The 21,850-nt window shown below is 61.0% G+C and overlaps 1 protein-coding gene across 2 annotated transcripts; it reads left to right on the top strand.

Annotated features, from left to right (window-relative positions):
• Window positions 1–1,476: 1,476 nt before the first annotated feature.
• On the top strand, window positions 1,477–10,644 carry LOC117640367 (proton-coupled amino acid transporter-like protein pathetic). 2 transcript variants are annotated; one of them, XM_034376832.1, is made up of 8 exons: window positions 1,477–1,782; window positions 5,784–5,999; window positions 6,108–6,258; window positions 6,328–6,534; window positions 9,386–9,661; window positions 9,752–9,930; window positions 10,010–10,179; window positions 10,323–10,644. In XM_034376832.1, exons 1-8 carry the CDS (start codon window positions 1,727–1,729, stop codon window positions 10,571–10,573), a joined length of 1,506 nt encoding a protein of 501 aa, XP_034232723.1. In that variant the 5' UTR covers window positions 1,477–1,726; the 3' UTR covers window positions 10,574–10,644. The 2 variants fall into 2 exon arrangements, with proteins under 2 accessions (XP_034232723.1, XP_034232724.1); XM_034376833.1 differs by lacking the exon at window positions 1,477–1,782 and having other exon boundaries at window positions 5,876–5,999; window positions 6,100–6,258.
• The last annotated feature ends 11,206 nt before the right edge of the window (window positions 10,645–21,850 follow it).

Genomic DNA, 21,850 nt, shown 5'->3' on the forward strand with positions numbered 1-21,850 from the left:
CTCATTGTGTGCGCGTGTGTGAGCACGTGAGTGCAAGTGCCGCGAGGCTTTCTTTTCTTCCGTAAATCACACCGCTCGCGCTGCTCACTCCCGCCGGTAGACTGATCCGGCGAGTCGTTTGCGTCGCTCTGTCTCTCTCGCACTCACGTGGCGTCCCGAACAGGTGCGAGAGAGACAGAGCGAGTCAGTCTGCAGTGGCGCATCTTTTGTGTGGGATTCGCCTCGCAGGGTCAATGCTTTCGCGACGCGCGTCTAAATCGGTCCGATCCGATACCACGGCCGGCGGGTAGGTCGCGGGTGGGTTAGGCCCTCTGCCTCTGCCGGGCCGCGGGCGACGACATCCAAACCCAAACCCAGACCAGACCAACCTGTCCAAGGGCAAGGACTCGGCGCGCCCCGAGTTTCTAAATTCGACCGACAAGGCTGCAGGGCTTTGCCCGGCTTTGTCCCCCCACCCCCTCCCCGGCATACTACCACTTTTCAAATGTTTATTTTCCTCCTCGTGCTTTGCGCGTGTAAAGCCCGGGAGGAGGGCTGCTGCGGCCAGCCATCCCGCCTGCCGGGCGTGCCGTGCCGGGCGTGCCGTGCCGGGCGTGCCGTGCCGGGCGTGCCGTGCCGCGTGCCGTGCGGCGTGCCGTGCGGGCGCCGTGCGGGCGTGCCGTCCGGCGTGCCGGCCGGGGGCGTGGGCGTGCCGTGCCGGGCGGCGTGCCGGGCGTGCCGTGCGGGGGGTGCGGCGTGGGGGGGCGGCGGGACGCGAGTCACGGCCACGGGGGGGGGGAGGGGAGGGGTAAGGTGAGGGTGAGGCGTGGGAGGGCGGGCGCAGCGCGGCGCATCTTGGCTGCTGCACTTGTTGGCGCGGAGGAGGGGGCAAGTCGCGCGCGGGGAAGTACGGGGAAGGCCCACGCGGCCTTGGGTTGCCTCGGGCGGGACGTGCTAACCGCGGACTGGATTTGCGACCGGCGGCTTGGCCGAGGGCTTCGCAAGCTTCGCAGTGTGCCACCCTTCTGGCCGGACATGCTGACGCCACGTCGCCGAGCCACACGCGCATCGACGGAAAGGAAATGAGGAAGTGCAGACAGTCACACTCTGATGCCAAAGCCAAGGCGAGGCCTCGCGATCGGCTGGGGGATCGGCGCGGCTACCTGCTGCCTTGCCTCGTCCGTGTCGTGTCCGCGCGTCGTCACGCCCAGATACAGTATCTCCTCCTTTTGTCCGAGAAAGACGGAAAGGCGCACGTTTAGCGAACACAGACGCGAGGTAGAAATTGGATGATAGCTGAAATCAGTGGAAGGCCGTTGGCTCGCCGTTGGCTTGCCGTTGGCCCACTGCGGCGTCCGCGTTCTCGTGCCTCTGCGCCTCCCGCCTTCCTCCTCTCTCACCTTCTCCTCCTTCTCCTTGTTCCTCCGCTTCGCGCCGCGCCGCCTTGCCGCCGCCTTGCCGCCGCCGCGTGCCTGTCTGTGTTGTTCCGCGGGTCCTCTTCATTCTTGCTGTGCGGTGGTCGCGCACGGACGCCTGTCATCGCACCGTGTTCGCAGCGTGTTGCGTCCGCGAGTCCGAGCCGCGAGCCGCGTCAGCCCGTGCGTTCGGCTGCTGTGCGACGCCGTGCGACGCTGTGCGCACCGGGGATGGACCCAGGACCTCCACTGCGAAGACAGGCCAGCCAGCCCAGCCGCCCCCACAGGACTAGGCGGTGATTGTGAGACTTGACCCGCACGCCACCGTCGCCATGCCGGCCGCCATGCTAGACACCGAGCGCGCCGACCTGGCCATGGAGTTCCTCAGGTACGAACACAAACCGCCGAAAGTGAAATTGAACTTGTTTTTGGTTCGGCGAGATGGCGTGGTTCGACGTCGTGCTCCTCGCCGGCGGCCGCGGGTCCGGTTTTCCAGCCTCGCGGCGTCACCGGCCGAGTCCGAAGCGCGCTTTTCGTCGCGGTCTCTCTCGCACTCGCGGTGCGACCCTCTGGGTGTGCGAGAGAGACCGCTGCTTGCGTATTCGCGGATCGCGAACGGGCGGCCGCGAGGAGGAGGACGCCCCGAGATCCTCGTTGCCGGGCAACTGGCTCCGGCGTGACGTCCTGGCTTCCTGTGGTCACGCGCTTACCGGCTTAGCCGGGCCAGGCGCACAGTGGGCCAGAAGACCGGCGGAGGCGGCCAAAACTCTAGACGCGTTTTGAGCTCCAGAGTCGCTAAATGGGACTCGAACCGACCGTGTGACCCCACCAATGGATTACTCTGCAAACGAGGAATCTATTGGTGGGGTCACACATTCGGTTCGAGTCCTGTTTAGCGACTCTGGAGCTCAAAACGCGTCTAGAGTTTTGGCCGCCTCCGCCGGTCTTCTGACCCACTGTGAGGCGCCCGTCGGCCCTGTGCGGCCCTCACCCACATTCAGTGACACCGACAAAAAGAACGAGACGCAACCGCCGCGTCGTTCGAGCTTTCTCTTTGAACGGTTTTATTTCCCCAGAGGACACAATCACCACACTGTCAGAAACCGAAATCGAGCTGACTGAAGTTTCATTATCGTCTTTACTACTTTTACTGCATGGAGAAAATAGTCAACACACCGGAAGAGAGCGCGTCGGACGCGCCTGACCTAGATGCATAATCAAGAAGCCATACGATACGCATGCGCGGAGTTTCTAGAAAATCCGCCGGCTGCTTGAAAAAAAAAAAAAAAAACCCGCGGGTAGGCTGCCAAAACGGAAGGCGTTTTCTCCTGGGGTCCTGGGACAAACCAAACTTGTGCGCCGGCCAATTTTTGGATGCTTTCCGAACGGGAGCCGGCGGCGTCAAGTTCGGTTCGAGTTCCATTTGGCAAAACCTGGAGGCCCAACCCCTCTAGAGGTTTTGGCCCCGACGATGGGAAACCGAACTTGTTGACCGCACCAATGGATTGCTCTCCAACCCCGAATTTTTGGTGTGGTCACACTGGTTCGAGTTCCATTTGGCGCTCTGGACCACGTTTGGTTTTTCAGTGCGCCTCCACCGGTCTTCTGGCCCACTGTGTGGCGGCGGCGGCGGCTTTTCCCCACCGGAGGGAAGGAATGATTGCGGAGGCGCTCTCGCTCTGTCCCTCTCGCACGCTATCGCAGGCCTGCGGGACGCCCCACGCGCGCGAGCACTGTGAGAAAAAATCACAGTAAATCCTGTGGTGATTAGTACAGCTGTCACTGTAGTTCAGAGTACAGGATTTACTGTACCTTTTTTACAGGATCCACTGTACTTTGTACGGGATTTACTGTACCACAGGAGTGGAGTACGGAATATCCTGTACCAGGTACAGTAAATACTGTAGCCAGGCACAGTAAATCCTGTGTTCTGGACTACAGTAAATCCCGGCAAAAAAATTAACAGGATTCACTGTGGTTTTTTCGCACAGTGAGAGGGACAGAGCGACGACACCGCTGTTTGGAAACAGCCAGGCCTGCTGGCTCCCCCACTCGCTTGCCATTTTTATGGATTAATAGTAATAACCGGAATATCAAAAACCCGGGGGCGGCGATCAAAGATTCCTTGCGAGTAACTCGCGAAGCCAGGACGCACAGTGGGCCAGAAGACCGGCGGAGGCGGCCAAAACTCTGGACACGTTTTGAGCTCCAGTGCCGCTAAATGGGACTCGAACCAAGCGTGATCCCACCATTGGATACCTCTCCGAACGAGGAATCCATTGGTGGAGTCACACGTTCGGTTCGAGGCCCATTTAGCGACTCTGGAGTCTGGAGCTCAAAACGTGTCTAGAGTTTTGGCCGCCTCCGCCGGTCCTCTGGCCCACTGTGGGACGCCATTTTCATTTCAAAGCGTAGCGCAGCACCGGATGACAACGATGACAATGCTACCCGCGGGTGGCCGCGGGGCGGGGACGCGTCGAGCAGAGAGAATTCCGAACCAGCGGCCCAGCGGGGCCGGCGGGCCCTACTAAGTAACTCCGCTTTTATTTTCCGCGAGTCTCGTTATCTGCCGCAGACTTGCAAGTGCCATAAAATAGCGTCGTGACCCACTTTTACTGTTCAATTTATGTTTTTGTTTAAAACACGGGCACTGACCATGAGTCACTGCTCACCGCGGCAAAGGTGTTCTAGATGGGACACAACTATTGTCAACAGTTGTGTACTTACAATGTCGCGTCAGTTGACAGATTTTGTCGAGGAAAGGTAGCAGCGTGTGTGGGTGGACAAGGGCAATAGCCTATTGCACGCCACTTTGATAATGAAAGATGTCAATGGCCAAATTTTACACCTGTAGTACAGTGTGGTACTAAACACGCGAGTGAATCAACTCAACGCGCTCGTCATGCAGTGTCTCGGTCATGTCTGACACGTGCTGGATGTCTGATACGACTTCCATGGTGCAACGGAGCGTGCCGTCCTATCTCGCGGCGACTTTCAGTCTCAAACAAATTAACGGATTAGCGCCAGGCCTCGCCCCCACTGCTAACCCTTTCCGCCCTGTCTCCGTCTGTCTCTCTCGCGCCCTCACGGGACGCCGCCTGAATGGTGGAGGACCACCGCACAGTGGGCCAGAAGACCGGTGGAGCGGCCAAAATTCGAGACGCGTTTTGAGCTCCAGAGTCGCTAAATGGGTTTCGAACCGAACGAGTGACCCCACCAATGGATTGCTCTCCGAACGAGGAAACCATTGGTGGGGTCACACGGTCGGTTCGAGTCCCATATAGCGACTCTGGAGCTCAAAACGCGTCTCGAATTTTGGCCGCTCCACCGGTCTTCTGGCCCACTGTGCACCGGGCGAGAAAGCAATGATGCGGTGATGTGGCCAGCAAGTCACTCGAGGAGTATCGACTGGGTCACGCCTTTCGCGGCCGGGACACGGACCGATTGACGCTACCTGGTGAACAGAAGCATTGTCGCTACCCCGCGTTCGAGAGGCTGCCCGTACTGGCGGCGTTGAGAGTCTCTTGGGTTAGGGGTAGCGACGCACCATCGTCAACAATGCTCAATGCAGCGCCCCGTTTGAACACTATCCGCCAGCAGGCGGGCCACTGTGGGCCAGAAGACCGGTGGAGGTGGCCAAAACTCTAGACGAGTTTTCAGCCCCAGGGTCGCTAAAAAGGGCTCGAAACGAACGTGTGACCCCACCAATGGATTCCTCGTTCGGAGAGCGATCCATTGGTGGGGTCACACGTTCGGTTCGAGCCCCTTTTCGCGACTCTAGAGCTCAAAACGCGTCTCGGGTTTTGGCCGCCTCCACCGGTCATCTGGCCCACTGTGGGGCCTCAAAGTGGTCTTCCTGGGCTGCGATTCCGAACACTGACCGCGTCGCTTTGTCTCTCTCGCACCGTCGGGGCGGTCCCTTGGGGGTGCGAGGGAGACGGGGCGACCGTTACAGACGGCCTTGCCGCTGATTGGCCTCCGCGAAATGGGGCTACTGTAATGACTGCGGCCGACTGGAGGACCTGTAGGGCCGGCAACACACACGGGGGCGCCCGTAAACCGGCTGGGGTAGGTCAGTGTGCGGCCCGCCGATACTCCGCGCGCCGCACGCGGCCCATTTGACGGGAACTGAAAAGTCTCTTTGGCACAGAGTATCGCCGTCTCTCCTTTGCCGACTGCCAGGCGGAAGGAAGCAGCCAATCTCGACTGTCTTCTTATCGACGCGCTGCTGCCGACTGCTGCAGCAACAGCTTGATTCGGAAAAGTGCCGCCGCGCTGCTCTGTCTCTCTCGCACTCGTGGGACGTCCTTGGGAGCGAGAGAGGCAGAGTCATGTTTTTTTCCGAGGTCTCGATTCCTCACCGGTCTTCTTATCGCGGGTTTGCGACAGGTCCTCCGTCGGCATGAAGGCGCGCAACAAGGTGTCCCCGTGGGCGGCGCAGGGGCAGGCCGAGAAGGCAGTGGAGGAGAAGTCACCGGGCGCCGGGCCGCCCGGCCAGCCAGGGGCCCCACCGCCAGGCCCGCCGCCCGGACAGCCCGACCAGCCCTGGCGAGAGGACGCCGACTATGACCCCTTGGCCGAGAGGGTGGTGCGACTGCCGTACTCGTGAGTATGACCACGCCGTTGGCCTCTGCGTAACATGGTTGGACTTGGTGCACTCGGGCTGCACGGTAAATCGCACCTCTTGCTATGCTCATCACCGCAGTGTTACAGGAACGTCGGCGCGCTAGCCCATCTGCTGAAGGGCGCCATGGGCGCCGGGCTGCTGGCCATCTCGCTGGGCTTCAAGATGAGCGGGCTGGCCGTCGGCGTCCTCAGCGGCGTCGTCATCGCCGTGGCCTGCACGCACTGCTGCACGCTGCTGGTACTCACTCTACACAGCTCTACCTACAGTGGCTCTCGCTCGGCAGTGACACGTGTGACTGTGACGCAGGTAAACAACTCGCGCGTTCTCTGCAAGCGGCTGCGCGTCCCCAGCCTGGACTTCCCCAGCACCGTGGAGGCCGCCTTCCTGACGGGCCACTCCCGCATCCGGCGGTACGCGCGCGCCTGCCGCTTCATGGTCAACTTCATGCTCTGCTTCACGTACCTGGGGCTGCCCATCATTTTCATCGTCGTCATCTCGACGTCGGTGCAACAGGTTAGTCTGGGGTTCGTTCGGTTCGCTCGGGTTCGCCCTCCTCGCGGCGTGGGGTAGCGCTGCGGGGCGCGCGCTCTCAGGCGGACATACTCCGCGCGCGCAGGGACGCTGAGCGTGGGGTATTTCCTGGCCGATGAGCTCGTGGTGGCAGCGGTAGCAGCTCGGTCCGGGCATTTGACAGCCGCTCAGGTTGGCGGCAAAATGCACGAGGGAGGCGGGCGTCTGGGGCAGTCACACCTCTGGAAAAACAAAGCAAGACGAAAGAAAAACGTGGCCAAATAGAAGGATGACCCGCAAGAGGGTGCGATAGTGATAGGACCAGACAGATGGTCCACGATGCAGCAGTGTTAGTGGTGCATGGGTCTCCTACCTCAGCCCACCGACAGACTACAGGCCATTCTGTTTCGCTCTCATTCCTTTCCTTCACACTGCACAAGCCACGCTCGAAAATTGGGCGTAGCTTTACCCATTCTCCCGCGTATTTTAATTCGGCCCGACAATATCCGGGCCTGCAAACAGCGCCCGTGATTACAGGAGTCTCGGGGCCCCGGGCCTTTCCTCGACGGCGTGCCTCTTGACAGGGCGGCGAGTGAGAGAGGCACCGACGCCGCCAGGCCGCCAGCGGAACCAGAGAGAGAAGGACGCCGAAATCACTCTAGTGCAAACCGAGGGAGAGGAGCGCGGAATCACGCGGCTGTCTCTCTAACGAAGGCTTCGCTCGTAAAAACCTCGACCAATAAACGCGATCCTGCAGAGGAGCCCGGCGGCGGCACCGCGAGCGAGGGAGAGAGAGCGAGGGAGAGAGAGAGAGAGAGAGGAGGAGAGAGAGGGGGGGAGAGAGAGAGAGAGAAAAGAGAGAGAGAAGAGGAAGAGAGAGAGAGAGAGAGAGAGAGAGAGAGAGAGAGAGAGAGAGAGAGAGAGAGAGAGAGGACGTAGAGCGACTGGAGGGGCTGGAGAGACAGAGAGAGACACCTGTTCCGCCGCGTGTTCTTCGTGCGGGTGGTTTGTCAAAGGGGCATTCAGCACAGCGCCTCGCGGTGCCTCGCGGTGCCACGCCCACCTCTCCACCAAGAGGGAGAGGAAGATGCAGAGGAGAGAGAAGGAGAGAGAAAGAGAGAGGGAAGAGGGAGCACTTTCCTAGATCACGACCATTGAGGACCGCTGTAGCGGAAGGACGAGCCGGGACGAGCCGGGCGCAACCAGCGGCAATCCTCCCCTCCCCTCCCCCTTCCACCCCGCCGCCTACCCCAGCCAGCCGGCCTACCCGCAGACGACACAGACACCTTCTCGCTCACTCACACCCACACACCTGCGCGTCGACACACCAACACACACGAACGAGCGCACGCACGCGTAAACACAGCCTCCTCGTCTCCCCTGCGCGGCCTACGCTGCGCTTGCAAGCGAAACTTTTCCCGGCTTCCGCGATGCGCTCACCACGCCACGCCACGCCACGCCACGCCACGCCACGCCACGCCACGCCACGCCACGCCACGCCACGCCACGCCCGCCACGCCACGCCACGCCACGCCACGCCACGCCACGCCACGCCACGCCACGCCGCGCCACGCCACGCCACGCCGCGCCGCACGCCACGCCACGCCACGCCACGCCACGCCACGCCACGCCACGCCACGCCACGCCACGCTGCTGCCGCCGCGCCGCGAAAAGGTCTGCAAAAGCAAAATAACTCCACTTCTCTCGATGCAGCCTGCAGGCTGACTGCCACCGAAGTTCGCTCTCGTCGCTCTGTCTCTCTCGCACCCACGCGGGGCGCTCCACGAGTGCGAGAGAGACAGAGCGACGAGAGCACTCCGCCGCATGAAGGGCCGCCGTGCTACGCCGTGTTACGCTGTGCTGGTGGCGCGTTCCGCTCCGGCAGCGTTTCCAGTCCCAGCGCCGCCGAGGCTGCCGCGCTGCAGTGCAGTGTAGGGCTGCATTCGCTTCAGCCAAAGTTGCGCAATTGTTGGCGAGTTTAAAATTTCGCTGCCACTCGGTGTGGCTGCCTTCCCGGCTGCCTTCCCGGATGCCTTCCCGGATGCCTCCGCGCCGGGCCTTTCCGAACAGTGGCTCTGTCCCTGTCGCACCCCGACGGCGCGCCCCATGAGCACCCATCAGCGCGAGAGAGACAGAGCGACCGCTTTGCGACTCGCAGCGCTGCCCCCGCACTGCAGACTCATTCCGAGAGTCGTTTTCGTCGCTCTGTCTCTCTCGTACCTCTAGGGGACGCCCCATGAGTGCGAGAGAGGCAGAGCGACGAAAAAGACTCTCGGAATCGGCGTGCTGCACCCAACTTGGGCCCCATTCATGAAGTTACGGACCGACAAGGGGGCAGAAAGAAAAGGGAGGGAAAAAAAGAGGAGGCGGGAGTTGAACCCGGACTTTCCGGCCTTCCCCCGGATCAACGTTAATCCCCGGGGTGGGTCGAGGCGGCACTGCCGGAGCGGGGATGACAGCAAACCCTTCGCCATTTTCTCGATTTTTGGAGAGTCTTGGTGACTGAAGCAATGCATTCGAAAAAAAGTGATACACTCGTTACTCTTGTATTTGGGTCCATTCATGCATCCATTCATGCATTCATGCATCAATTCATGCATTCATGCAGCCATTCATTCATCATTCATTCATCATTCATTCATTCATTCATTCATTCATTCATTCATTCATTCATTCATCATTTCATTCATTCATTCATTCATTCATTCATTCATCATTCATTCATTCATTCATTCATTCATTCATTCATTCATTCATCATTCATCTTCATTCATTCATTCATTCATTCATTCATTCATTCATTCATTCATTCATTCATTCATTCATTCATTCATTCATTCATTCCCTGTTGCAGCTGGTGCAGCACTACACCGAGTACGAGCTCAACGTGCGCTTCTACATCCTGATGCTGGTGCCCTTCGTGATGGCCATGGGGATGATCCGCGACCTCAAGTGGCTGGTGCCGCTGTCGCACGCCAGCAACTCGCTCTTCCTGACGGGGCTCAGCATCACCATGTACTACGTGCTCAAGGACGCCCCCAGCCCCCTGACGGTGCGCCAGTACGGCTCCGTCAGCGACTACCCACTCTACCTCAGCGCTATGATCTACGGCATGGAGAACATCGGCGTGGTGGGTAGTCTTCTGGTCTACTGTGCATCGGTCTGTCGCGAAGGTGCGGGAGAGACAGCCGCGAACCACACGTTGCCGCTGCTGTTGCAGATCCTGCCCGTGGAGAACACGATGCGGCACCCACAGCACCTGGTGGCGGGCAGGAACGTGCTGGTCTGGTCCATGGCCATCATCGCCTTCTTCTACATCTTCATCGGCGCGGCCGGCTTCGTCGCGTTCGGCGAGGCCACGCGGGAGAACATCATCCTCAACCTGCCCATCGCCGAGCCGTGAGCAAACAACTGACAAAAACAGTAAAAACCAATGGTGAGGCCGGTATTCGAACCCGTGCCCTTTGTGTCGCCGCAGGGCGGCGCAGGCCGTGAAGGTGGTGATCCCGCTGGGCGTGCTGCTGTCGTACGGGCTGCAGCTGTACGTGGTGCCCGTCACCCTGTGGAGCGGCCTGCACCACCGCGTGCCGGACGCGCGGAAGGACGCCGCCTACAACCTGCTGCGCGCCGGCACCGTGCTGTTCACGGGTCAGTACGCCACTTCTTCTTCTTCTTCTTCTTCTTTCTTCTTCTTCTTCTTCTTCTTCTTCTTCTTCTTCTTCTTCTTCTTCTTGTTGTTGTTGTTGTTGTTGTTGTTGTTGTTGTTGTTGACTTACCCACGTGACTTACAGTGGTGGTGGCGCTGGTGGTGCCCAACCTGCGGCCGGTGCTGGCGCTGGTGGGGGCCGTGGGCTTCTCCTCGCTGGGACTGCTGTTCCCCGCCACGGTGGACCTGGTGGTGTCCTGGCCCGGCGCGTCGGCGCTGCGCGTCGCCAAGAACGTCCTCATCGTGCTGTTCTGGCTCGTGGCGCTGCTGTCGGGCACGTACAGCGCCCTGCTGGAGATCAGGGACACGTACTTCACCGAGTCGCAGCCGTTATGACACCTGTGCTCCTTTTCTACTCGTTCTTACCGCTTAAATATAGGTCTATTTTTTAGTAACGCGTCAACCGACTCGATTTGTTTCCTCTCTTATTTTCCCCTCACACGCAGTCCGACCGCAGTGAAGTCCGTGCGTGCATGTTGCGCCGTGTAAACATTTACTCCGAGATGTGCTTCGGTGCGCTGACCAACATGATGCACACTCTAAATGTTCTACAGTGAAGATTTTCCATGGTGAAAATGTTCCATTTTATGGTGGTGCAGCTGACTTCGTAACATAGAATTGAGAATCCACTGTGCCTTATAGATATTGTGATGAATTTTGTTGGTATTATGGAGAAAATATCCACCACAATATGTTGGTGCAGCCTTTCACCGTAAGACATTTACTGTGCATGGACGCGGTTTCGACTGACCCGGTCAAACGTTCTCGTGACTGTCCCCGCATTAAAGGTGCAGAGGTCTTCGCCTCCCTTGACCTGCGATGCAGTTTCGATCCATTCTTCCTCTTCATTTTTTAAAAACGCCACCCCGGCGGCGCGGCGAGCGCGGCGAGCGCTGCACGGCGATGTGAACCCTGACCCACTTGGAGGTGCACCGCTTGCACCGCTCCTTGCAAGGCTGCGGCTCGCCGTTTAGAAGGCCATGAGGCACCGAGTCTTCATCCATCAGACCGCTTCCGGTCTCCCTCCGGGCCTCCAAGCTCGTCCTGCGGTGTGGGCCCGTCACCACACCGTTCACACATTACACATTTGTCGACATTTTGAAGCACCTCGCCAAGCGACTTCTCTCAAACTAAAGTGTGATCAACGCGTCACCGTCAAGGCATAGAAAATTGGGGTCCGAACGCCCGCTCTAATGTGGTCGGAAAGCTTCATGTGACCTCTTCCGTCCCGAATTCACCAAAATCTCCAACACGTGCTCCCCGCGCGGCTTTGAGAAGTATGTCGGCCCACCGTGATTGCCAACTCGATTTCCAGTGTACGCGGCCCTCTTCACCCGCCACTGCATATAGTGGCTTCCTCTTGTCTGCGAATAATTAGGGGGAACCTATACAACCCTTCACCCCCACCCCTGCACCCTCTTCAACTTCCTGCCGGGATTGCAGGACGATATGGCCGATGGGTTGCGGGCGAGGGAGAGAGCGTGGTTTGTGTGTGTGTGTGTGTGTGTGTGTGAGAGAGAGAGAGAGAGAGAGAGAGAGAGAGAGACAGAGAGAGAGTGAGTGATCGCAAAAAGGGGGATGGGATTGGGGGCGGGGGTTTCTGCTGACGGCCTCTACGAGGAGCAGCAGGGTCGGAGGAGGTGGCAAAGGACGAGGAGAAGGATGGAGAGGGAGAGGGGGGAGAGAGAGAGAGAGAGAGAGAGAGAGAAGCGGTGCAGCAGTAGCAGGGGGAAGGAGGAGAGGGCGAGAGGGAGAGCGCTCGGCAAGTGAAGGGTTGTGTGTTTTAAGGGGCGCTTCGCTCGCTTCGCCGCGACACTCTGGCCAGGTCATACCAAGGAGACCTCCACCGCGCGCCGCCCCGCGCCGCGCCGCCACCCGTACCGTTTTAATCAGGTCAATGCGTGCATTAATACTCAAAGAGGCCGGCAGGCAGCGTGGGGAGTGGGGAACGTACGGGAACGTATGCAAAGTGGATCCCCGGCGAGGCGGGGCGGGGCTAGGCGGGGCGGGGCGGGGTGGGGTTGCCGGGACGAGATGGCGACGGCGAGGAGATGGATCCCGCCGGTAATTTCATCATGGCCAGCTAAATTTAAGCGCCCTGCCGGCAGCTCCGTCTCTCTCGCACTCTCGGGCCGTGCCGTAGCGGTGCGAGAGAGACAGAGCGACGCAACGCTGTTCGGAATCAGTCTGCGCTGGCGGGGCCCTGGCCGCCCCAGAGTTGATTCCCGCCTTTGACGGCGAGCCTTTGCCGCCCCGGCCCGCACCGCAGAGGACGCAGAGGGCCCCAGCCAGCCCCGGACTTGGAGAGGCGCGGGTTGGCCGGCGGAGTGCACGGCGCGAGGCGCGACTGAGCTGCGCTGCTGCGCGGCGGAACGCTTTACGGACTTTACGGAACGCCCGCGCGGTAGGCAACCCGAACGCTCGGCCGCGCGGCGGGGGGAGGGAAGCCTACCTGCCGGGCGGCCTGCGGTCTGTCCGCGCCAGCAGCGCCAGCAGCGCCAGCAGCGCACAGTGGGCCAGAAGACCGGCGGAGGCGGCCAAAACTCTAGACGCGTTTTGAGCTCCAGAGTCGCTAAATGGGACTCCAACCGAACGTGTGACCCCACCAATGGATTCCTCGTTCGGAGAGCAATCCATTGGTGGGGTCACAGGTTCAGTTCGAGGCCTATTTAGCGACTCTGGAGCTCGAAACGCGTCTAGAGTTTTGGCCGCCTCCGCCGGTCTTCTGGCCCACTGTGCAGCGCCAGCAGGCCGACCCCGAGCGGGCGCCGTCTCTCTGTCTCTGTCGCACTCACGGAGCGTCCCGTGGCGGTGCGACAAAGACAGAGCGGCAGGGGCGGAGGCGTGGCTGGACCGGGCGTTGTCTGTGGCCATTATGGGGTCACCTTGCGGACGTCCCCCTGGGGGGCCGGGCCGGCCGGTTCCACCGTGGCTCCACCGCAACAACCAATCACACGGTTGGCGACGCATCCCCGGCCCCTCCAACTGCCCCGTGATTGATGTTGTCATCGCCGTGCTGCCGAGCGATTCTCGCTTCTCTCTCGCACCCTGACGGAGAGTCCCGTGAGTGCGAGAGAGACAGAGCGACGGTACGACTCTTCTGAATGGCTCGGGTGCCGCCGCGTGCCGCACAGTGGGCCAGAAGACCGGTGGAGGCGGCCAAAACCCTTGACGAGTTTTCAGCCCCAGGGTCGCTAAAAAGGACTTGAAACCGAACGTGTGACCCCACCAATGGATTCCTCGTTCGAAGACCAATCCATTGGTGGGATCACACGCTCGGTTCGAGTTCCTCTTAGCGACTCTGGAGCTCAAAACGCGTCTAGAGCTTTGGCCGTCTCCACCGGTCTTCTGGCCAACTGTCTGCCACCGCGTGCCGCCCGACCGAAATGGCGGCGGTCTCGTTGGCGGCGCGCCGCATCAAAGCGAACGCGCCACACGCGTGACAACGGCCGGCCTCATCGCGCGCCGTGCAGCCGTCTCTCTCGCACCTCTGCGTGACCGCATGGCGCCGCGTGGCCGCGCCGGACGCAAAGGCGGGACGGCGCGCGAGTGCGAGAGAGAGAGAGAGAGAGAGAGAGAGAGAGAGAGAGAGAGAGAGAGAGAGAGAGAGAGAGAGAGAGAGAGAGGCGGCGCGAGGGTTGGCGCACCGCAGGCTGCACCGCGGCGCCGGAACGGGAACGGGAACGGACGCCGAAAACGGCATTGGGACTTGACCAATTATTCAGATTTATTCAAGTGGATTCCAGCTGATTCCATTTAATCTCAATATTCCGCCTATTCTCTGACAAGGTCGTCAATAATGCGGGACTTGGATCGCGCCAATCAGGGCTCGTTAGATCTGCATAAGTTGGGCACGGGTGCACAACACGCGGGACCTACTTGAATTCGACCCGGGTCCTTTTCTGGAGGTCCGGGGGGCTAAATTTAAGAAAAAGAAAAACGCGGTCTTGTGCACGGAGGTGGGGCTTGGTGGGGCTCGGGAGGGACAGCCGGGGACTGCCGGACAGACGGACGGACCGACGGACGGACGGACGGACAGAAGGACGGACAAGCGTGGATTACCGCTGGGCTAAACTTTCCGCCGCGGCGCCACCTCTCACTTCCGCCTTTCTGCTTTTCATTTGTTTCCGCCTCGGCGACCTAAGGTGCCCCTTTCGCCTTCCGTCCTTCTCCCTCTCTCTCTCTCGCTCTCTCTCTCTCTCTCTCTCCTTCCTCTCTCCTTCTCCCCCTCTCCTTCTCTCTCCTCTCTCTTCTCTCTCTCTCTCTCCCTCTCTCTCTCTCTCTCTCTCTCTCTCTCTCTTCCGAGGAGCGTCTCTGTCTCTGTCGCTCCCTGGAAGCACCTCCCGAGAGCGACAGAGACAGAGACGTCCTTCGGAATCGCTTTGCTGGTGCGGTGCGCCGCAAGGACACGGCCAGGCAGGCAGCCAGCCTGCACGCCGGGATTGGCCTAATCCTGACACCTGGGGTGCTTGCCGGGACACGACGAGGAGAGGGCTCTTGCAGGCAGTGAGGCGAGCATGCGTGAGTGATGCGCCAGAGGATGGATCCAACCTCATGCGGAGCAGATTTTCTGAAAATTCGCCGCTGACTGGTGGTGGATGAGATAGTACCCCGGTCCTGGCGCACGGCGTGGAGCCCGGACTGATGAAAGCCAGGTGAAAAGGGGAACAGTACAGGAAGCATTGAAAGTCACCTGAGCGCGGAGCTGTCACGCCTGGCTAATTTCTTTCATGAGTACTGCTGAATTTTTCATAATTTACACACGCACATTACTCCGGGTGCGCCCCTAAGGAAGGCCGTTACCGTGCCGAGAAGCTCTCCGTCCGCTGCCGAGGCGGCCGGGGCACAGTGGGCCAGAAGACCGGTGGAGGCGGCCGAAACTCTGGACGCGTTTTGAGCTCCAGAGTCGGTAAATGGGACTTGACCCGAGCGTGTGACCCCACCAATGGATTCCTCGTTCGTAGAGCAATCCATTGGTGGGGTCACACGTTCGGTTCGAGTCCCAATTAGCGACTCTGGAGCTCAAAACGCGTCCGGGATTTTGGCCGCCACCAGCCTTCTGGCCCACTGTGCGGGGCCCTCAACGCCAACCTCCAACGTCGTGCCTTCGCGTCGGCCCTTATTTTTTGAGGCCGGAGGGCCGGAGGGTGATTGACGTTTATGCCTGCAGCCAGCCTTCCAGTGGCGTGGCTTCCAGTGGCGTGCCCGCCAGTCCGCCGGCCTCGCTCAACTTGCCTTTTTAACCTGCAGCTTTCGAGCCTCGCGAGTGCGCGCGCGGCCATGGCGCGGCCATGGCGCGGCCACGGCGCGGCCACGGCGCGGCCGACCGACCCTGGAAGTAACTCCAGGCCGCCGCCAAAGTTTACCCCAACACGAGTCCCAAACCTCGAGGCCGCGCCGTGGCAGAGCAGAGGCGACTTGTTCTTCTTCTTCTTCGGGCGCCATTTTTATTTTATTAACGTCGGCGCGCCGCGAGGACGGGCCGACGGGCCGGCCCGCATGGCGTCGGATTTCTGGCTAACTTTAAAAGGCTTGCGGGCAGGTGGGCAGGCGGACGGACAGACAGACGGACAGACAGACCAACGGACACGCCAGCAGGACAGCAGGACAGCGTTGCAACGCGCCTAAAATCATGATTTCGAACAGTCCTTCGCTGCGGCCACGGTGCTCCGGCCCTGCATGCGGCACTCCTGGGCATCCGTGGCGGAGCGACAGAGACAGAGCGACCGGCCTGCGGCCTGGAGGCACGCTGGAGGCACGCTGGAGGCACGCTGGAGGCACGCTGGAGGCACGCTGGAGGCACGCTGGAGGCACGCTGGAGGCACGCTGGAGGCACGCTGGAGGCACGCTGGAGGCACGCTGGAGGCACGCTGGAGGCACGCTGGAGGCACGCTGGAGGCACGCTGGAGGCTAGTGGCGGGAAGGCCCCGCTCATACGTAATGCATGCGGCGAGTGATTTATAATGTCGGCGGCTCGGCTAAACGGAACACGCGGTGCCGGGCGGTGCGCGGCGAGATAGTGGTGTCGCCTCTCGACACGTGTCCTTGCAAGTGTCCGCGTCGCGTGTCGCCAGTGGGGCCGCGCCTTCGCCTCGGCCGTCTCATGCATTTTGGAGTACCAAGACCACTTTACACTGTCGTCGCGAGCATACCGTTTCCGCCGCGGGAACACCTTTGCGGTGCCTCGCGAGATTCGTAAGGTCTCTTTACATTTTCAGTGATTGATGAGGTGTTGATGACTACATGCGCCCTCACTGCGAGATGTAGTGCCGCCTTCTCCAGCCGCCCCACCTCGCGCTCCAACCTCGGCGAGAGGTGGGTAACCTTATTTTCTCCATTCCCGATGCATGGAGTGGGGAAATCCATCCTCGCGGCCGCCTGGCCGCTCCGCTCCGACGACGGGGGATGGGTACCCTCCACACTTAACTACACGGCGCCACGGGGTGTGACGAGTTGCCTTTACCACCGCCGGGGACATCCCCCCACCCCCACCCCTCACTGCACTCCCGCCCTCGAGCTGCCGTCACTGCTCACCCACAAACCCCTTGGTCGGAACGGTCGGGGCCTCCCCCACCCCTCACACCACCCCCTCGTGCCCCACCCCGCCCCGCCCCCCCCGCCCCGCCCCGCCCCGCCCCGCCCCGCCCCGCCGCGAATGAGGGCAGGGGGTCAGTGACCTGAGTTAGGGAACCGCCCCCCTCCCACCGCCACGCCGCCCGGCCCGCAGCCCCACACATCACTCCTCCATTCCCCGCCTCTACCGCGTTCGTGTCTTTCGTGTCCACCTTTCAGAGTCGCTTAGAACACCACCGAAACCCCGCCGCCCGCCGCTCCCTGAAAAAAAAAAAATTTAAAAACATAAACCAATGAGATAATCACGAAACAAAACAGTTTTAAGTAAAAAATGGAGAAACAGCGAGGCCGCCGCGGTCGTTAATGGCCGCTGAAAAAGCAATTAGTTGGCACCTTCCCGCGGGAGCGAGGGGAGCGAGAACGGAATGCCGCCGAGGCAGCGAGGGCGGCGGGTAAGCAGTGTCGGAGAGAGCATAGCGCCACGCCCCGCCGCGACGACGCTCACTCTCCAACGGCCCTCCACCGTAAACGCCGCAGAGCGCCCGATAGTGCGATGCAAGTGCGATGCAAGTGCGATTTCAGTCGATGCCAATACCCCATGTACAGGTGAGATTTCTCAAAAATGTAAAATTTGAAAGATTAAAATTTGGTTCACCAAATTTATAATTCGACCAATGCATCGAAACGACTAAGTTACAAAATTGGTGAAATTTAATTGGCCTTCGTACCCGAGAGCACCCAGTGCCCTTGGGGCAGGCGATCAGTCGGGGGGTCGCGGGTTTGGATTCGTGTTTAGCCGGGAAAGGGTTGCGGCGGACCTTCCCAAATTCCTCGGATTGCCGCCCAAGGCTGTCATGGTGGCCCCCGTTACATTGGATCTCACGGCTGTCTTTGCGAGGGTGGGAGGATTCCAGCGGATACTTCCGCGAGGTAAGTGGCATCCGCGAGTACTGCTGTCCCCGACCCCCCTCACAGGCCTGCCACCCTCAGTGGCACCGGGTGCCTCCTTGTAGGCGAAAATCGAAATCAAAACACAATTATCTCCGTTCTACGTTTGCGCCCATATTCATTGTGAAAATGGTCCCCTTTGGGATGCCAAACTGCCTGCAAATATTGGGCACATTGAGAAAACTCACCCTGTATGCAAAGGGATGCAGCGCGGGTCGATGTGGCTGGCTGGCGGCCCGAGTGCCCCAGGGCGGCTGGCCCAGCAGGCCTATTCCCAGGGTTGGCTTTTGCAGCACCTTAGGCAATGGAGTGGTGCGAGAGAGACAGGAGCGACGGGAAGAACGGTGCGAAGGCAGCCGTTGCGTGCCGCTCGTCCCGCTGCCTGCCTAGCTGCACCAATTCATTAATTTCGCTAAGCGCGATGCATATTCACAACGCCAATCTGTTCGATGAATGAATGAATGAATGAATGAATGAATGAATGAATGAATGAATGAATGAATGAATGAATGAATGAATGAATGAATGAATGAATGAATGAATGAATGAATGAAATGAATGGAATGAAGGTGGAGGGCGGCAGTGGTCTTCACGTCGTCTTCCTCTCGCGGCTTGGCTCGGCAGCCCTTAATGGCAATGGTAATGGAGCGCCGTGAGGGTAGGCCACGCCGCGCACAGCCGCGCGTCGCAGCGCGGTGGCTGCCTACCTCCGGGCGTTCCCCGCGCCCTGACGCGCCGCGCCTTAGCCGCGCCGCCTGGTGGCAGCGTCGCCTCGTCGTCGCAGAGTCGCAGCGTGGCGGCCAATGGCGGCAGCTCGCGGCACTCGGACAAACTTCGCCGCCGGCGAGGGACTTTGCAAAGTAACGCGGTAACGCGCGCCAATGGCCGAGCTCCCCCCGGAATGTGCTGGGATTGCTCGGCTTGCTTGGCTTAGGCCGCCGTGCCGTGCGCGTTGCCGGCACTGCCAATAATTAGGTCATGATCAACGGACAGCCCCCGCCTGCTGCTTGGCCCTGGTGGAGGCCCTGCTCGTCAGCGTGATCCAGGGCCTCTCCCCTGGGTGGCCCCGGGCCCTCGGGGCTGGGCCGCGGGCTGGGCCCTCGACGAGGACGTCATGCAAGCGCTCCACCCCGCCGCGCCCCGCCCCTCGCTGCACAGTCCAGGCCATCCCCCCTCCGCTCCTCTCCGGCCGGGGCCCAGGGCCCGGGGCTGAGGCTATGCCGCCGCGCCGCGCTGGGGTCCCGGGGCCCTAGTTCCCGCCGCCGCCGAGCCACGGTGAGGGCGCTGTTGGAGCAGGCTTGGGTGAGCGCGGCGCGGTGCCGCGGTCGGGGTGGGTCGGGGTGGCACACCGTGGGCACACCTGGTCGTCCGTCGCGAGGCTATACACTACACACCCCCGTGCGCCCCGTGACAGGCCCTCTTCACTGTGTGAGTGCACCGTCGTGAACTTGTTGATGTGCTCGGGAACGTGCGTCCGAGGCCGAGTGCGTCCGCGCGCCCCCCTGTGCCCTCGCAGAGAGGCCCTCTCTCTCCCCCTCTCGCCATGATCCCGTTCCTGACGACGTGGTGCCTGGGAGGCCGCGGCCGCTGGACAGTGGTGACGCCCGCCGACGTCACCATCATCCCCCTCCAGGTAGGCGTCGACGCGGTCGCGGCCGCCAGCGCCGCCAGCGCGACCAGCGCTGCGGTTCTTGCGGTTTTAGGTTAAGGGGCGTCCACGTGGAGGGGCGGCGGGGGGCGGGGGCAGGCAGGGGCGGGTCCCCCCGCCTCACTTGTTGCAGTGTAGGCTCTGGCCCCGTTTCGCTGCCCAGGGCGCCCAGGGGCTGTCGGGGGCCGCGCGGAAAGCACGTCGAGGGGCTGGCGGACGGCCCCTCGGGGTGACGACGTCGACGACGTGGAGGGGTGGGCGGCGCAGCGGGGCACTCCGCCAGCGGCAAGCCAGCAGCGCCGGCACGGTATTCCAGGAGGAGGTGCGGTGCGCGCCGCTGCGTCCCCCGCCTGGAGGACCAACTCCAAACACCGCGGCCCCGGCCCGGCCGGCCCGCCCGAGGCCCGGCCACCCTCTCGCCCCGCCGCGCCCCGCCCCGCCTCGGCCCGCCTCGCCCCGCCCTGCCTCGCCCCGCCCTGCCTCGCCCCGCCGGCACCACTTAGCGAAATCACTCCCGGCGCCGCCGTGCCGCCGTTCCAGCGCGAATAAACGACTAAAAAGCAAACGCCGTTTTACACTTTTGCAAAGGCGGCAAAGGCGAAGGCGCCTCGACCCACATAATCAAAGAGGGCGAGCAATAATGACTTTATCGCCGCGGGCCGCCTGTCTGCGCTTGTCTCTCTCTCTCTCTCTCTCTCTCTCTCTCTCTCTCTCTCTCTCTCTCTCTCGTCCCCCCCTCTCTCTCTCGCACTCATGGGGCGACTTTAGTCTTGTTGAGCTAGAGAGAGAGAGAGACAGAGAGACGTTCGAAAGCAGCCAGCCGGCTGCCCGCCTGCCCGCCACTTTGCAGAGATTATTTTTCTCTTTCTCACCTCGCTGCCCCGCCCCGCAGGCTCTAGCCCCGCCCACTCACTCCGACGGCAGCGGATGAAAACGCTGTCTGAATAAAATCCCGCGACAGATGTCTCGCGGAACCGGACCGGGTCCTCGGCGAGGCGAGGCGAGGCGCGGCGGAGGTGGCGGTAGAGACGGCGCCAGCAGTGGCGGTGACAGCGGCGGCGGCAGCTAAAGGTTGCCGAGGCCCGATCCCGGCATCCCAGCAGCGGTCGCGGCTTCCATTTGGCGGAGGAGGGTACGGTGTGGTGGCGAGGAGTGGCGAGGAGTGGCGAGCGCGCCGGAAATTGTCATTTGGCGGTTTCGCCTCGGAGTTTCCGGCCGCACCGCCGCTGCCGCCCGATGGCCGCGCCTTTCAGACTGACAATAAAGTGGGAGGCAAGCGCCACGGAATAAATAGAAACACAGATTTTTCCTCCCGAGACATTTCCAAATAAATTAACGAGATGGACCGCTTTTCCATTTCTACTCCCGCTCCGCACAGTGGGCCAGAAGATCGGTGGGGGCGGCCGAAACCCTCGACGCGTTTTGAGCTCCAGAGTCGCTGAATGGGGCTCGAGCCGAACGTGTGACCCCACCAATGGATAGCTCTCCGAACGAGGAATCCATTGGTGGGGTCTCACGCTCGGTTCGAGCGCCTTTCAGCGACTCTGGAGCTCAAAACGCGTTTAGAGTTTTGGCCGCCGACGCCGATCTTCTGGCCCACTGTGCTCCTCCTGCCCTGCCGCCGCTTTTCCTCTGGAAGCGTGAAAACGCGTTGCAAAGCCGCGGGTAAACAAGGAAACCCGGTAATGGCTGTAATTCGAGTTCGAACGCGGCGAGCCCTCCTATGATTCCATGATAATGACGCGGCCCTAATTTAGGCCAGGTGTGTTCGGAGTAAGCCAGGCCGCGCCGGGCCGCGCCGGAGAAGGGTCGCCCCCCATAATTCCCAGTAACGAGATGAAATATTTCACCGGCGAGCTGATAGGGCGTTATTAGTGGAAAGGCCACGCGGAGTTATGTCCCTGAGGTACCCTTGAGGTAGGTAACGACACTGTCAAAAAGGTTTGATTGAATTGAGAGAAGGCGTTAAAAACTCTCAAACCAATGAACTGAATCCCGCAGCAGCAGCCCCATTCACTCAAAATTTCTGACATTTCTGACAGAGCCCCATTCTCACGACCTTCATGCACTTATTTCCTACTCACTTCAAATCGCACTCTCAAGCCTTTCACTCCAGCCCACACTTTTAGGTCACAACCCGTCCAGTTTTTTCTCCTCTCAGTATGCTCAGCTCGAGCTTCGTCGTTCATTCCAAGAGGAAAGGCCGGGCAATTAGCCATGCATAAAAAGAACTGGCAAGGCCGCCGGCAGAGGGCAGAAGGCAGAGCGACTTACCCAAGTTTCACATTTTAAGGGCCTCCCAAAGTCGAGCGCGCCTCGCAGTTAGTTTGAGGTGTGCGGGCCGTGCGGCACCGTGCGGCACCGTGCGGCGCGACCTCGTTTTGAAAGTCCACTCCGTATACACGGCTTGCTGCCCTCGCCGTCCACCAGATGGGCTCTTTGAA

This window comes from Thrips palmi, unplaced genomic scaffold, assembly GCF_012932325.1.
Source record: "Thrips palmi isolate BJ-2018 unplaced genomic scaffold, TpBJ-2018v1 HiC_scaffold_12, whole genome shotgun sequence".
NCBI lineage: Eukaryota > Metazoa > Arthropoda > Insecta > Thysanoptera > Thripidae > Thrips > Thrips palmi.